At 39.3% G+C, this 14,512-nt stretch overlaps 1 protein-coding gene across 3 annotated transcripts in view; it reads right to left on the bottom strand.

The window, feature by feature from the left end:
- Nucleotides 1-14,512, bottom strand: part of WWTR1 (WW domain containing transcription regulator 1) — a 44,490-nt gene that overhangs the window by 22,209 nt on the left and 7,769 nt on the right. The window contains exon 2 of one of the 3 annotated variants that reach the window (XM_058844031.1): nucleotides 725-851. The exons of the other annotated variants lie outside the window; for them this stretch is intronic. Within the exon in view, the coding sequence (XP_058700014.1) occupies nucleotides 725-851 (127 nt within the window). The remainder of the gene's footprint in view (nucleotides 1-724; nucleotides 852-14,512) is intronic. 3 annotated transcript variants of the gene reach the window in all.

Below are 14,512 nucleotides of genomic sequence, written 5' to 3'. Positions count from 1 at the left end.
AAACCATTTTACTTTCTTGAAACAGTTCTGCAAAACTAGATAGATAGTGTGTTTTTCTCTTGTCCCACCAATGGGACAAGAGGTGGTGGTCCCTCTACCAATCATTTCAAACCTGTAGCATAAGACCCTATAAAAGCTGCAAAGTTCAGAGAATAAAAGCCCTTTTCCTAGCAACTCATTCTGGTGTGCTGCATTTGAACCCACACTTATATATGGTGTCCAACAGCAATGGGTGTCAGCCTCCCACTTTGAAAAGTCAGTGTTCCTCTGAATTTGTGCTGCTGCTTTCTGTAACTGCGAGGCTCAAATCCCTGACTTCCACTGCAGCTATGCCAAGACATCTCAGTGAGTTTAAATCAGCATGCAGTAGCATGAGAGACACCAATTCTCCTTCTGCTTGTATTCACTCCAACAACTAATGTGTCTCACTGGGTTCTATTTTCAGACCATTTTTTTTTCTGGTATTAGGAAATTCAAAGCAACTCACCTAAAAAGGTCATAGGGGAACTGAGAAAGACAAACTGATTATTCTGTAAGTGCACTATTACCTGAAATAACACGAACATGGAGTTTGACTACAGTGTTGAGCTTTTTTGGGGTACTTTATCAGGGCTTGAGCTTAGGGACTGAGTGTGGATTTTGTGACTGAGCCACATCAAAGTGAAGCTGCTGCTGCGTGGGAAGCTGGCGACTCACCACACCCCTCCAAGGGAGCCACACTCACACTGCCTTGGAGCATCTCCAGCCATCCCTTCCGGCTGCACCACCAAAGCCAAACATTGGGAAATCTGTTTACGTCTCCTGGAGCAGAGCCAAAGCATTGCCCAACCTTCTCTGCATCCCTCTGCTCCCTGTAAACAAAAACAGCACAGAAAGAAAGTGTATTGGAAGCCAGAGGCCATTCACACTGCTCTGACACCGTGTGATGTGGCAGATATGCCTTTATACAGAGGGGAAGTCTTTTAAATTTAAGAAAATTACCTCAGGGACACAATATTTGAGTCTATTGTATGATCTTGCTCAGGGTACTGCAGTGTAATTTCTGGTAAACCTACAGCCAGAGCCCCACACTATTCCAGCAGCCACCACCATGCGGGATTGCAGCAGCAAAAGGCTAACTGTGTACAAACTCACAGAATATTGGGCATGTGTAAAAGTCTAGTATCATCTCCTTCTTAAAAACCTTAGTTCTAGTATTCCTCTTTATGTGATCTTTATGTCTTACAGTCACAGGTGAGGAAAACGCAAGATATGAACGGGAATGATTTTTATCTTTAGAAACAATTACCTTATGTGCACATGTCCAATTCTCACAGAAATGAATGGAATTTATGTATATACAGGACACTACACTATCAAACTGGGCTAAATGCTTACCAACAGTAGTTATGTTTGCTGGGACATTTAGAGACCTCTAAACCCACTGCTCAGCACAGACACATCACCTCCTCCCTAAGGATGGCAGCAGCAGCAGTGCCACTGTCATACCTCCATGAGTGCCTTGCCTTTAGCTGGTGAGTTTGGCCAAGGGTAGGGCCAGGAATCTCTGAGGGGGATCAAGGGGATGAAGAAAATGCTATAATTAGGCAGTACTTTCCAGCAGCTAATGGCAGCTGCTGGAGCCGGTGGGAGCACTGCTGGGGGTGCCACAACAAGCAGCAACTGTCCCCAGACCGAACACAAGCGGTCACTGCCCCGTGCCTGTCCCACCAAGGTCACCTTGTGCCAGCACCTGCTGGCTCTGCACACCAGGGGATGCACTGCTGCTACTGCCATCCCTCTAATCCAAAAGCAGAAGGAATTCATTGTTCACTAGAAAACAGTAGGTGAGAAACATTTTAGATTACCTCTTATTAAAAAAACTGTACATATGCTGTGTGTTTTCCTGGATATTGAAAGAGAAATTTTGAATGCTTCTTGCTGGGAAAGGCAGGATGTGGTCCAACAAGTGGATGAGAATACTGTGTCCTGTCCATAGATGCAGCTGGATGTTTTCCTTTGCCATGCTGCTTTTCCCCTTCTTTCACTATAGCCTGGAAAATTTCGAGAGCCAAGTTCTGCTCTCATCACAACATGAAAAGACTTTACAGAAAGTACAGCACCATATCCTAATGTCATGCATTCACCTGTACATTTGGTAACTGTAACTCTTTAAGTAGACTGCAGCAGTCCTCATGATGTAGGAGGTACCTTCAAACATGTAAGAGACAGTCACTTCTCTTACAAGTGCTTGAAAATCCTGCTATTTCGGAGCGACAGCCCAATTTTTATGGCTTGTCACTTGCTTACAGTTCTGTTAAATTCAAACTTAAGTGGAAATGGGACTGAGTTATATTATGATCTGAATCACATCCTGCTAAAAACAATGAGCTTCATGCTGGCATGAACCCACATAGAAAATGTTTGGAGAAAACTCTTGATTGGCATCAACAGTTTACATGCCAGACTGTGCAGACAAAGCATCAATGTCATTATGTTGGCAGATGTCTCAGACTTTTTTTCAGTTTATATTCACATTACCCCCCAAAGAAAGGAATGTGGAAAGTTTAACACAATAAACACAACTAACTCAGTGTTAGTTTCTCTTCATTCCCTGCAGTCCAGCATTGTGATATCACAGTTTTAATTATCTAATCACATGCTTTTTTCAGAGAGTACCTGTCTTGCTCACTAAGTACATTTCACTATTCAAAGGCTCTGTTTCTGATGTGCTAAGAAGTATTTTCTTTAATGAACATGCAGCCTCATCCCATACCTACTGCAAAATTTTCACTCTGTTCTAGTGACAAGTGTAATAAACTGTCTTTAAAAGACAATGAGAAAATCATCACAGTGAAACTTCAGACATCTCCATTTGGTTTTTCAAGGCTATCCCCATTCTACAGATCAGGGGTGCAGCATATTTAGCAGGATACAGTGAAACATCTAGCCCCTGAATCTACAAAGTACATATTGCTTTTGTGTTCAAAACACAGCTTCCAGTGACTTCAGCTACCCCTGAGTGCATATTATGAATCACAGGGAGGCATGGAGAAGGGTGTTAGCATAGCTTGGAGGGGGGTCTTACTTTCAAATACATACACCCTTTCAAGCAATTATATAGAGATAGAAATGTACCTTTTTTTTTCAGCAAGCACTAAAACATATGAAAAGAAGATAAAGGACTAGGGCTTTCCTTTAAGCTACCTTTTGAAGACGCAACTTGACAAATGGGTAAGACGCTCATTCCATGGGACAATACTTTGAGACCGGGAAAATCAGATAGCTACAGGGTATTTCCTGCTATTTAGCACAGCTGCCTCAAGATGTTGAGGTTTCTTGATGTTTCCTAATGTCTGGGGCAGACCAAAAGGCACTTGGGCTGTTACAAATAAAACCAAGTTATTTTTCTGCATTCTAAACCACAAATGATGCATGAGGTAGTTTAAGGTCCCAGCTGAAGCCTGGCAGATCCTGTTAGGATGCAGGAGCTGGTGGCTCTTGTCCAGCCTGTGGGGACAGAGGATACAGATGGACACCTCGGTCAGCTTGGTGAACTTGCAGAAACAAACCTTGCTGAGTGTTTCAGCTACATTAACAGATTGATCTGCCTGAGCCCCATGTGAAGAAAATGGAGAAGAAGATTTGAAAAGAGAAGGACAGGGCCAGGCCACTGCTCTCAAGAGTGCTCTGCAGCCAGGACAGCATCGGCTGTGAAATGGCTGGGACAGTGTCAGCTTATTTCACAGTCAGTTCTGGTCTTCTGATTTCTGGCAGAGGAAGGAAAAATGGGAGAGGTTGACAAAAATCTACAGCATTTTCATTTTATACCAAAATCAGACATCAAAAGACACATGCCGTCTAAGGTTTTAGTATTAAGAACTTCCCTCTCTGAAAAGGAAGAACTTTTTCTATTCTTCAGGCACTTCCAAAGCACTTGCTGGCACTTCAGAGTAACCAGGTGCAGCCACTGTGTGTCCACAGCTCTTGCAAAGCACTCGAGGTGCCCCCACGGACACCTCAAAACAGCCAGGGGCTCAGACACATCTGCTGCCACAGCAATTTAATTATACGACAACATTACTCACTGTTAATAAGGAATGCACAAATTTTGCCTTATTCAAAGCCAAAATGTTAATAATATTTTGCAAAAATACACACCCAGGATATACATGTGGAACTAAAATAGCTATTAGGTGGAAGAGCTTAGAGATGCATGTTCCCAATTTAATTTCTGCTGTTAAACAGTTAGAGAGAATGAGAATATATCATTCCTTACATCACTAAAAACACACAAATATAAAATCCAGTATTTCTCAATCACTTTCCTTTAGAGTGCAGAAATTAATAACAGTCTAATATTAAGCCACTTGCTGTGGAAGCTGAAGTGATACTGCAGTACTCCAGCTCACAAGTTTTAGCTAATCATGGCACTTGCTTTTTCAGACACCAATAATGTTTCATGAAAATTACATGAAGCTTTAACGAGGAGCCACAATGTAATTATTAAACTGATTGAACCATGGACTTTGTTCTCCTGCTGCATGTTCATCATCATCTGTGATCTTGAAGCTGAAACATTACATCTGTATTTGAATATTTATTACGCTATGCTAAGTAACTCCTTCAGTGAAGAGAGTTGCTCTTTTCTGGAATTAGTTTCAGCATAATTTGCTGTGAAGAGAACTTTGAGAATGTCCTGCTAAGCTCCCCTGTAACTGACTGATTCCATTGTTGGTGTACATGGAGGCCTTAAAAAACATTAAACTAGTTATACAAATGGATACAAAACACCCTTTGAGTTCTATTGACAACCTTTAGAATTTGGATGAAATCCCAGTTCTTGAGAGAAAGAAAAAAAGGTACTGAATGAAGCTATTATTGAGAAAATTCTTAGGGTTTTTTAGTGTATAGAATATATAATAGCATTAATGCATTTGTTTACTTGATGAGTGCCTGTAGCACTCATATTTAAAGAGATATTAATGATTTTATTAAAACCATATTTATTAGATTCAGGGGAAAATGCAGCAATCTGAAGACAAAGCATTCTTTTGTGAGAAATACATGGCATTTTCAGATGCCTGTAGATTCTGAAATTGTTGAACATGTTATAGAATGAAAGGTAACTATCTCTCCTCTACCTGAGCTAGAGGGCTATCACCAGCTCTTGTGAGTGAATGTCTCATTTCCCCAGTATAAAAGCCACATCAAAAGGGACCATAATGATGAACAATCAGGGTTTGCATACATAAAATATAAATTGGTGCTGTCTTGTAACAAGAATGGGAGAAGTAGCCCAAGCTAATAAACCATCTTTGACTGCCAAGGTGGCATTCCTAGACAAGGTGTTATTACTTTAACATATTCTGTATTTTAATAGGAATTAATACATAAACAAGAACTCCCCCTTCAGCTACACAGAGTCCCCTTATACAGACACACTGAAAATCCTGCCCAGGCAAGAACAGGTGGCAGGATAGAAAAACAACCCACAGCAAAACAGGACACAAAATACCTTTGAAGCTCCAGAAAAAATACCTAACATTATATGTTAGCTGGCTGGAGGCAGAGAAATGTACAATTCCACAGAATTTACTCCCAGAACTCTCTTCTGTAATCTAAATTTTTATTTCATGGGTCTCTTTCTGAGTCTGTCAGAAAATCACCATTAATGTTTCCAGGGCATTGTGCATTTTGGCATGTTCATAAACAAAAAAACCCAAACCAACCAACCAAACAAACAAAAAAACAAAAACAAAAAAAACCCTGGATTTTTTTCTAGTACTGCTGATTTTTTAATCAGATAATTTAGAGGGTTGAATTATCATAATATCAGTAAGACTCTATTTTGCTATTTAACTAACAATTATGCACTGTTTTTGCTTTGAAATTGGAAACTAACTTGTCAAGAGCTGTCAGATCATTGCAATATATTCAAGTACACTTCTGTAAAAGGTTTTTGTTGCAGAAATAAAACTATTTTCTACTCCCTAAGTAGGCCCATCCTGCCTACCTTCTGATTTTGAAATCATACAGAGAACAGCATTTCCTCAAAAGACAACAAAATATTTTATCACAGTCTCTAGAATTTCTTTCCACAAATGCAGAGCGGTTGTTCTAACTTTTTCTTATGACAAACTTTTGAACTGCTTGGTCAGGATTTCCAGACAGTAACACAGATGGGTTTGAGGAATAGTTTTCCCAAACAGACAATCCACTAGAAACTGAACACTGGCTCAAAATACACACATTTGTGCAAAGCAGTTCCTGGTACTGCAGCTCACAGTCAGAGACCATTCTCACAACCTCAGCTTTCAGGTCAGTATATTTATGAAGCTCCAAAAAGGCCAAAATAACTTCTGTTCTCTGAACTTCACAGACAGCAATATTTATATTTTAATATGCATGCCAGTAGCAACAACACAACAGACACACAGAGCCAAACTAGATACTAATTTTTTTTTTTTTTCCCTCCATGGCCCAAATCCCCAAATCTTCAGACCAAGATTTACATCTTGTAAATAAGACTTTAGTCTGCCAAAGAGCAAATGCAAAAGCATTTGCTCCTGTGATTTAGTTACAACATATCCAACTAAATATAATGTTTAGGTAACAAATTTCATTCAATATATCACAGACATAATTATTTAGATATGTTTAGACCCAAAATTACTTTGGGTCTATATTTATCTCCCTCAATAGTGGTTATGAGGCAGGTAGAATTATTTACAATATAAAGCCACTCAAATCCCTCAGTATTTTAGAAGATCATTTGTTATTGAAATATCATCAGGAACAACTTTGTGACTGGTACCTGGAAACAATGAAGTTTTATTAACTTGCCCATGATTCAATGCGTCACACTTGTATTTTTATCCAACCACAAATTCTGGGTTTTGGTCCTTTCTATCCTTTCAAGTCTTGTATGGTGCAGACTAATCACAGAATTGTAAGAACCATTGTTTCAAACCTATGTGCTTGAAGTTAAATAAATGCTACAAATTTCTTTTATCAGTGCAGTATGTAAGTAAGGACACGAACACAAGGTTACCTGATGGAGTTGTACTGCCCAAGCATTTCTGCAGGGTCTAAGAGACCTTGCACACAGCGTCTCTGCTGACCCACCTGCCAGTCAGTGGCATTGGTGACATTCCTGCAGACACCAGAGGGGCTGAGAATCCACACCTACCCAAAAACAATCAACAAAGCTGCTTGTCGTTCCCCTCCAGCCCCAACCCTGCAAATCCAAAACTTTCACATCTCATTCACACAGCAGAAGAAAGGATCCACAGGCAGAGAAAGCATCTATCAGGATGCCTTTGGCATTTCCTCTGTAAAATAAGTTCAATAGGAGAAAATCTGCTTCACTTAAATGAATGCTGAGATAACCATGACCTTGAATACATCTGGACTTATCTTACTTCCTCCATTTGGACCATTTAATCACTACTGAGAATACAGTAAGGAAAACAGACAATTCAGGAGATACATAATTCTTAAATAGACAAAAGGTAGAACAGAATGTTGCCCTCTTTTTAAGTCCTCAGAAGGTGAGGAAAAGGAAAGTAATCAACCAAACTCAACTGCTGGTGCTAAAGGGATGTGAAGCACGGCTCTTTCCTCTTCCCTGTAAGATTAAGGAATCCATTAGGACTCCTGATATTCAAACACACCACTCAATTTCAGGGCCTGAAGAAATGTCTGACGGATTCTATGCAAATAATGACAAAACCCTGTCTTGATTATCAACACCAGCATCTTCTCCACTATCCCCTACAACCCATTTAGAGGGTTCCCTCACAACACGGAAAAATTTTCATGGCTTCAATCTCTTATATGGCATATGCACGAGAAAAATACCATCACTTCTTCCAGTGGAGTCACAAGAAACAAATTAAAATTGGTCAAATTCCTATAAACATCTGTTGGTTTACCTGTTTTTATTACCCTCTTACTTTTCATTTTGAAGGTCAGCTGAGAATATAAAAATAAGGTCTAAAAGAAATGGTTCTTTTCACAGTCAGCACTAGTTATCCACTGCCCTCTGTTCACACAACTTCAACTTAGAGTTATGTGCTGCGAGGGCCTCAGTACCTCACTTTAATAGACAAAAATGGGGTCAGGTTATGAGTAACTTTTTCAGAAGCTTCTTACAAAACTCTGACTCCAAACATATTGGTTCCAGCTGTTCACAAAGTTTTAGTACACAAAGGTCAGGAAATGTCCTACTTGGATTATTTTTTTCTTTATGATTCATGGTGGAGGTGATTGGCTAGCAGATTAATTTTTCCTGGACACTTTTTCTCCCTTCCATATGAGTTGATCAGTTCCCATGGAAGAAAAGGCAGGACAAATAACCACACTAATTGCCAGAGTTCAGAAAGTTGACCTTTTACAATCTCAAAACTAATGTGTATCCAGGAAATCCTGCCAGACAGTCAGTGTTTGCAAATGGTTGGGAAATGTGATCATTTGCCATGAAAAACAGATGAAAAGCAGGAGCTGGTTAAAAGACCAGGTCTTTCCTCAAACAAAACATTTCCAAAATAAAGAAACGATGTCTCAAAGCTGACAGTTGACCTGAGTTTAGGAAGGGTGACAGTTCTGCTCTGGTGCTTTCTGCACATGAGAATTTAAAAATGAGACCAGAATTTCAAGTAAGATTTAGCTGAACATAAGGAATTTCTGTCACTTCTGACACTGCAGTAATATTCCAATCAAACACAGTCTCTTTGAAAAGAGATATTTTTAAGTACAAATGTGGACAAGGAAGACATCCCTTAAACTCAGAATAATGTATAAAAGTATCAGATGTTTAGCAATGTAGGTGCATGATTTCTAATGGGGTGCAAGGAACACGTGTCTGAGGATTCCTGGTATGAGAAGATGGGCAGGTGTCACAGGAATACACTGTGCTGCGTTCAAAAGGAATAATGCCATGAAATGAAGGCAGCACAAATTACACATATTACACATATTATTAGCAAGTCAGATGCAGCCCCTAAATCTATTTATTTAGGAATGCAAGAGAGTGACTGATCAGGCAATGTTTAGCCTAGACATTTAACCTGGCTAACATACAGTTTTGACTGGGGAGTAGTGTGGGATATGTGTGTGTGTATGGAGAGGCTGGAGAAAAATGGTAGCCACCCTCAGAAAAGGTGTGACTTTTTTTAATACTAAAATGTTGTATCACAGCTACAAAAAATGCTGACACTGACTGAAAAATATAGTTTAAAAGGCAGTGTCCTAATTAAACTGTAAAACTTCCTAATACACCATTTAAAATCTGGTACCTAAAATCTCTTTTTTAAAATGTAGTAGGAAAGAAATATGTTAGACCAGTTTCTTATCTGGAAAACAGTCTCCCTGTATTTCAACTGGACTTCTTATTAAAGAAATGCAGAATTATTTAGTAAAAACATAATATCCTGAGCTGGAAGGGACCCATGAGGATTATCCAGTCCAACTCCTGACTCCACTCAGGGCAACCTAAAAGTTAAACCAGTATCTGAGAGTCATCCAAACACTTTGACCAACAAGGGGCTTGGGACCACTTCCCTGGGGAGCTTGTTCTAGTGTTTGATCATCCTCTCAGTGAAGAGCTTTAGCCTGATGTCCAGTTTGAGCTTCCTCAGCACAGCTTTCTGCCAGCCCCTTTGTCCATCCCCAGGGGATGGGGAGAAGCACCCAGCACCTCCCTCTGCTCCCCCCATGAAGAACTCACAGCCATGGCAGGTCACCCCTCAGCCCCCTCCTCTCCAAGCTGCACAAATCCAGAACGTCTGCCCTCCTTTACAATTTCACATATAAATATTTTTCTGGACTATATTTTGTTATTCAAAGTCTTAAAATCCTTTATGGTTTTTCGAAAGAGGCCAAAGACTTTGTAACATCCAAAGTCAAACAGTGAAAATGAAATTAAGTGAAAATGAACCTCTGACCAGAAAAAAAAACCACTAGGAGGGAAAAGAAGCTTTGTGAAAATGTAAATTAAGATATGACCTGCAAGGTATTCTCTCATCTTAATAAGTATCTGTGATGTTTTATTGGTATACTGAGTTCAGCGGAGAGTAATAAAGCAGTCCTATTAGAAAATTTAGCTTGTAAAATTTAACTATGTGTTGACAGTTTCATAATTCACATTAATGAAAGTAATTAGATTATTACCTGAGTACTAAGAGCAATCATCCTCTGTTTTTGTTTTCAATTCAGCTTACATTAGCCAAAAGAAAATCAGTCTTTTTTCTTAGATAAGCTGAACTGGGACTGAAGCTACACATCAGACACCCCCAAAGGCACAACTCCAGCACAGCTGAGGTCAGAGGTGCTGGCATTGCTGTGACAGAGCTCACACAGGGAACGGTTCGGAGCTGCTTCCCTGTCTCACTGCCAGGGAAAGCCAGAGCAGCAGCAGGAGGTTCCAGCCCCTCTCTCCACGGTGCAGCAGGAGCAGGAATGGAGAGCAGGCAGGGCAGCAGCTCCCTGCTCCTCCCAGGGAGGACACAGGAGCCTCAGGAACCCCCAGCAGCCCCCAGACCCCGGCCAAGAGACCCCCAAGAGAAGGGCAGAAATTACCCTCCACATTTCCCTTAAAACCTGCTCTCATCTTACTCATCCACTGGGTTCAACCACTACACCTGCTTTGGTTTTTTTATTTCCAATGCCACGGTATTTTCCAATACCTAAGATATTGTTTACCTGCTCTTTTCATGGAAGTTTCTGTCTGACAGTGCTTACACTAAGTCCTGTCAAAACAAAGGGGTCAAAATAAAGGTTGCACGGGGAACTAAAAACTGGACCAAATTAAGCAGCGGGAGGTATGTCATTTATCAACCCTGGATTTAAATTTGCATCCCCTTTTCATGTCACAGTTAACCCAGGTATCTGAGGTTTGACCTCATACGGAAAAGAAAGGCCAAGCCAGCTGTGAACTGAAGAGCAACTGTGTATGCTTCACCTATGCTTAAAGTGATCATCCTCTTGATTTAGATTACTTTAATAATAAGCATGAAGTGAAAGTACAATTAAATCTCTGCAAGATGTATTTAGGCCTAGCAGAGATGATCTGGCAGGTCAAGACTCTTGCATATGCCATCTGCAATTACACTATCAAAGGAATAGTTATTCAAATGTCTCAAAGAAATAATTCAATTGCAAACTGCAAACTCTCAGGAGCTAACATTAAATAAATTTCTTAAAAACACGTGGTTTATATAAAATGTCACATATAAATTAAATTTTACAAACTGACATAGCTTTGTCTCTAAGACCCTGCGGTGAAACACCTTTCCAACTTTTCCTTTTGATACAACTGCTGCAAACTGAGTGACTAGAAAACATTTCCCTTCTGCCAGCACCTAAAACACAACCCACAACAGGGACCTGCACAACACAGTGAGGAAAAATTCAGGTCTGTATCAGGCGGAATTACTGCAGTGATATTTCTTTCCATATGGCCCCAAGAGGAATTTTAGTTCAGCCTTTTCTTCTCTGCTGTTCCTAGTACAGTCATCAAGAAAAAACCACCAATTACGACAGAGGCATTGCTGATGGTTCTGCACTTCACAGGTGCTTTATAAATACAGTCAAGATTATCTTTCCACACAGTATTTTACTTATCTGCAGAAGCCAAAACTGAACTTCACATATTTTCAACAGAGCTATTTCATTACAGTTCTGAGGAAGTTCACCTCCTATCTGTCACTGTACAAAAGTGCAAGAATAACAGAAGTCTTTTATCTTGACTTTTCCTTAGGATGCATCCCTTTGTCATGGGTATTAAAACAGGAAGGACTAATCTTTAAGTTGTCACAATGCTTTTTCTAAGGGAATAATTTTTTCAGTGATTTCTAATTTTTGTATTTACTGCAACAGTAAAGAACCCCCAGGGAGAAAAGAAGAGTAACAAAGGTACTGGGTGGAGGACCAGATTATTCACAGCAAGGTCAAGACTAGCAGCAGCAATACAGCACAGCATCAACACCTCGCCACTGAGTTACCACCTGGGATAGCATGCACCTAGAACCAGAATCCCACTGCAGTGATCACTGTGCTATGGGAAGTTTAATGCTCCACATCCCTTTCAACATGTAGTCATTCTGCTTTCTACAGGTATAAAATGTCCATGGATATTTTCAGCACCCAAGAAAGTCATAATAACAGATCTGCATGCAAATCTGAGAATAATCTGCCCTGAGGTTCAATCATTTCTATTGAAAAAAAAAAAAAAAAGTCATACTTTGTAACTTAGATTGAAAAATCCTGTAATATGCAGGACTTCTCAATCTCTTAAAATGGAACATTTTATCCATTAATCTTGTCATACCTTTCTTAAAAAGTCTTCACCTGATACATGCCAGAAAGAATTGCTAACTTCAATCTCCCCATTTGGTCTTTTCTCTTGCTCTGGGAACTACTTAGCTGTGATCAAAATCTGTGTCAGAGCCAGAGCAGCAATACTGAACATGGGCACAGAAAACATCACTCACAAAGGTGCAGAGGCTGCATGCTTTCAAAGTACGTGCTGCTGTACTAAAGCTGCTTTCATCTGAAGTTTTCACATGAGTAGGTGCTTTTTGAGTTTTGGGGTGTTTTTTAAGAAGATCATCTTAAATTGTTGTTCACATGAAGTTCAGATAATAGGAGAAAAACAGTAAAACTGTAATATCCCCTTAGAATCTAACAAAAAGTCACTTCCAGTTTGCTTTATACCTTTAGAAATTACAATTTAAGTAACACTATGCATTTCTTTTCCAGTCTGTCTACTTCACAGCTTCCTGGTTTTTTCGAAAAATGAATCAGACATTTGTTTCTCTAAGATAAAAAAAGACCACTGAAAATATTGTTCTAGTAGAAGCCATCCTGACAGAAAAAGGAAATGTTCATGAGACAATATCCTCAGTAGAATGCATGCTTTTAGTAAAGCAAACCAGGCAGTACCACAAAAAGACTCAAATAAACGCAAACATATGTCTGTATCTGCAGGAAATGTAGCACAAAATGGAAACTGACAGTGCTCCTGTGTCTTAACTGCATCCCAGTTTGTTTTATCTGCAAACTTGTGCTTCTCTTTCACCCTTCATTCTCCAACTCTTTGTTACAAGAAAGATCTGTCATAATTGTTAAAAAAAGACCATTTGGAAACCTTAAAATTTAAAGAGTGTTTTGAGCAGTATTTGACCATAAACCTACAGCTTGAACACCAGAATCATTCCAATGCCTAAATTTTGGCAATTATTTGACAAGAGAATCAACACAGGAGTTGCTTTCTGGAATGTACAGCACCTGAAACCACTTTTGTTGCCATAGACTGCTCACTCATTTCCGTGCTGCAATACAAAACAGGGACCTGCCATGGCAGCACCACACTTCATCCAGACGTTTGGCAATGGAACATCATGGCAAAATTTGCCAAATAATTCACAAGATATATAACTACACAGAATTTATGTAATCTAAGTCAGATCTTCTCTCTGTCCTCAAAGAAAGACTGCCATAGAAAGAAAATAAACATAATAATGTGAATTATCCAGTCACTGCAGATAACTGCTTAAAATAATATTTCTTCATATATTTGGGTGACATTAGCATGGTTAATATCAAGAGGTATTTTTTAATTTACAACTAATGGACTAAAATTGCTAAGGTTTTTATAAAGTTACAAATCTCAAACCAGGATCCCTCCTAGCTTTGAAAAAGTATGTTCTACAACATACATACCTTCACTGACTAGTCTCACTGCTGAATCTTTAACAAAACCTTAATTTCCTTTACATACCAATGATTTACCATTGTGCTTTCAGTAAGTTGTAAAGAGTCTCACTAGAAATCTCATTTGCTCTAGTTATTAAGTTTTATATTGTCTGCTCTCTTGCACTAGCATAATTTCATTGATTTTCGATTTCCATGAAGTCTTCCAGTAACAGACAAAAATCAAAATGCCAACTATAAAACATGAATAAAGAATTAGAGCCCTCCATCGCCTCTAATGAAAAGTAAGCTTTATCTAGTATTATAACCTACTATTGGTAATGTCAGTGCTGAGAGACAGTGATGGCAGCATCTGTGAAAATACCCTCCTGTGGCTGGAAAAGTCTTCATCAAAGGAATGGCTGTCAAAACATGACACCAGCTGTATCCTCTGCAGTGTGAAGGGATGGTAAGAATCACTGTACCTCTCCTGCTGGAAAGGCTGTCATGTCAACTAGAGCTGTAGGTTGCAGAGAAAACACATTTACTCAAAATGAAAATGTGGCCCACAATTTTCACATTAACTTCACTCACATCAAACCCTCAGTTTTGACATGTGCAGATACAATTCAGCCTGTTTTATACCTTTAGAAACTACATTTTAAGTAACCGTAGGCATTTCTTTTCATCATCTTCTCTTCATCATTCATTTTGTTTCATTTGCAAAAAATATCTTCCCAATCTCTGAAGCAAAAGCACTTATATTTCTGTTTAAACAATATGCAATAGAATGAGTAAAACATGAGATGGGAAATACAATATCAAAAACCAAATGTAA

This window comes from Poecile atricapillus, chromosome 8, assembly GCF_030490865.1.
Source record: "Poecile atricapillus isolate bPoeAtr1 chromosome 8, bPoeAtr1.hap1, whole genome shotgun sequence".
Taxonomy (NCBI): Eukaryota; Metazoa; Chordata; class Aves; order Passeriformes; family Paridae; genus Poecile; species Poecile atricapillus.
The sequence above is the reverse complement of the archived record's forward strand: the minus strand, read 5'-3'. Positions and strand labels throughout refer to the sequence as shown.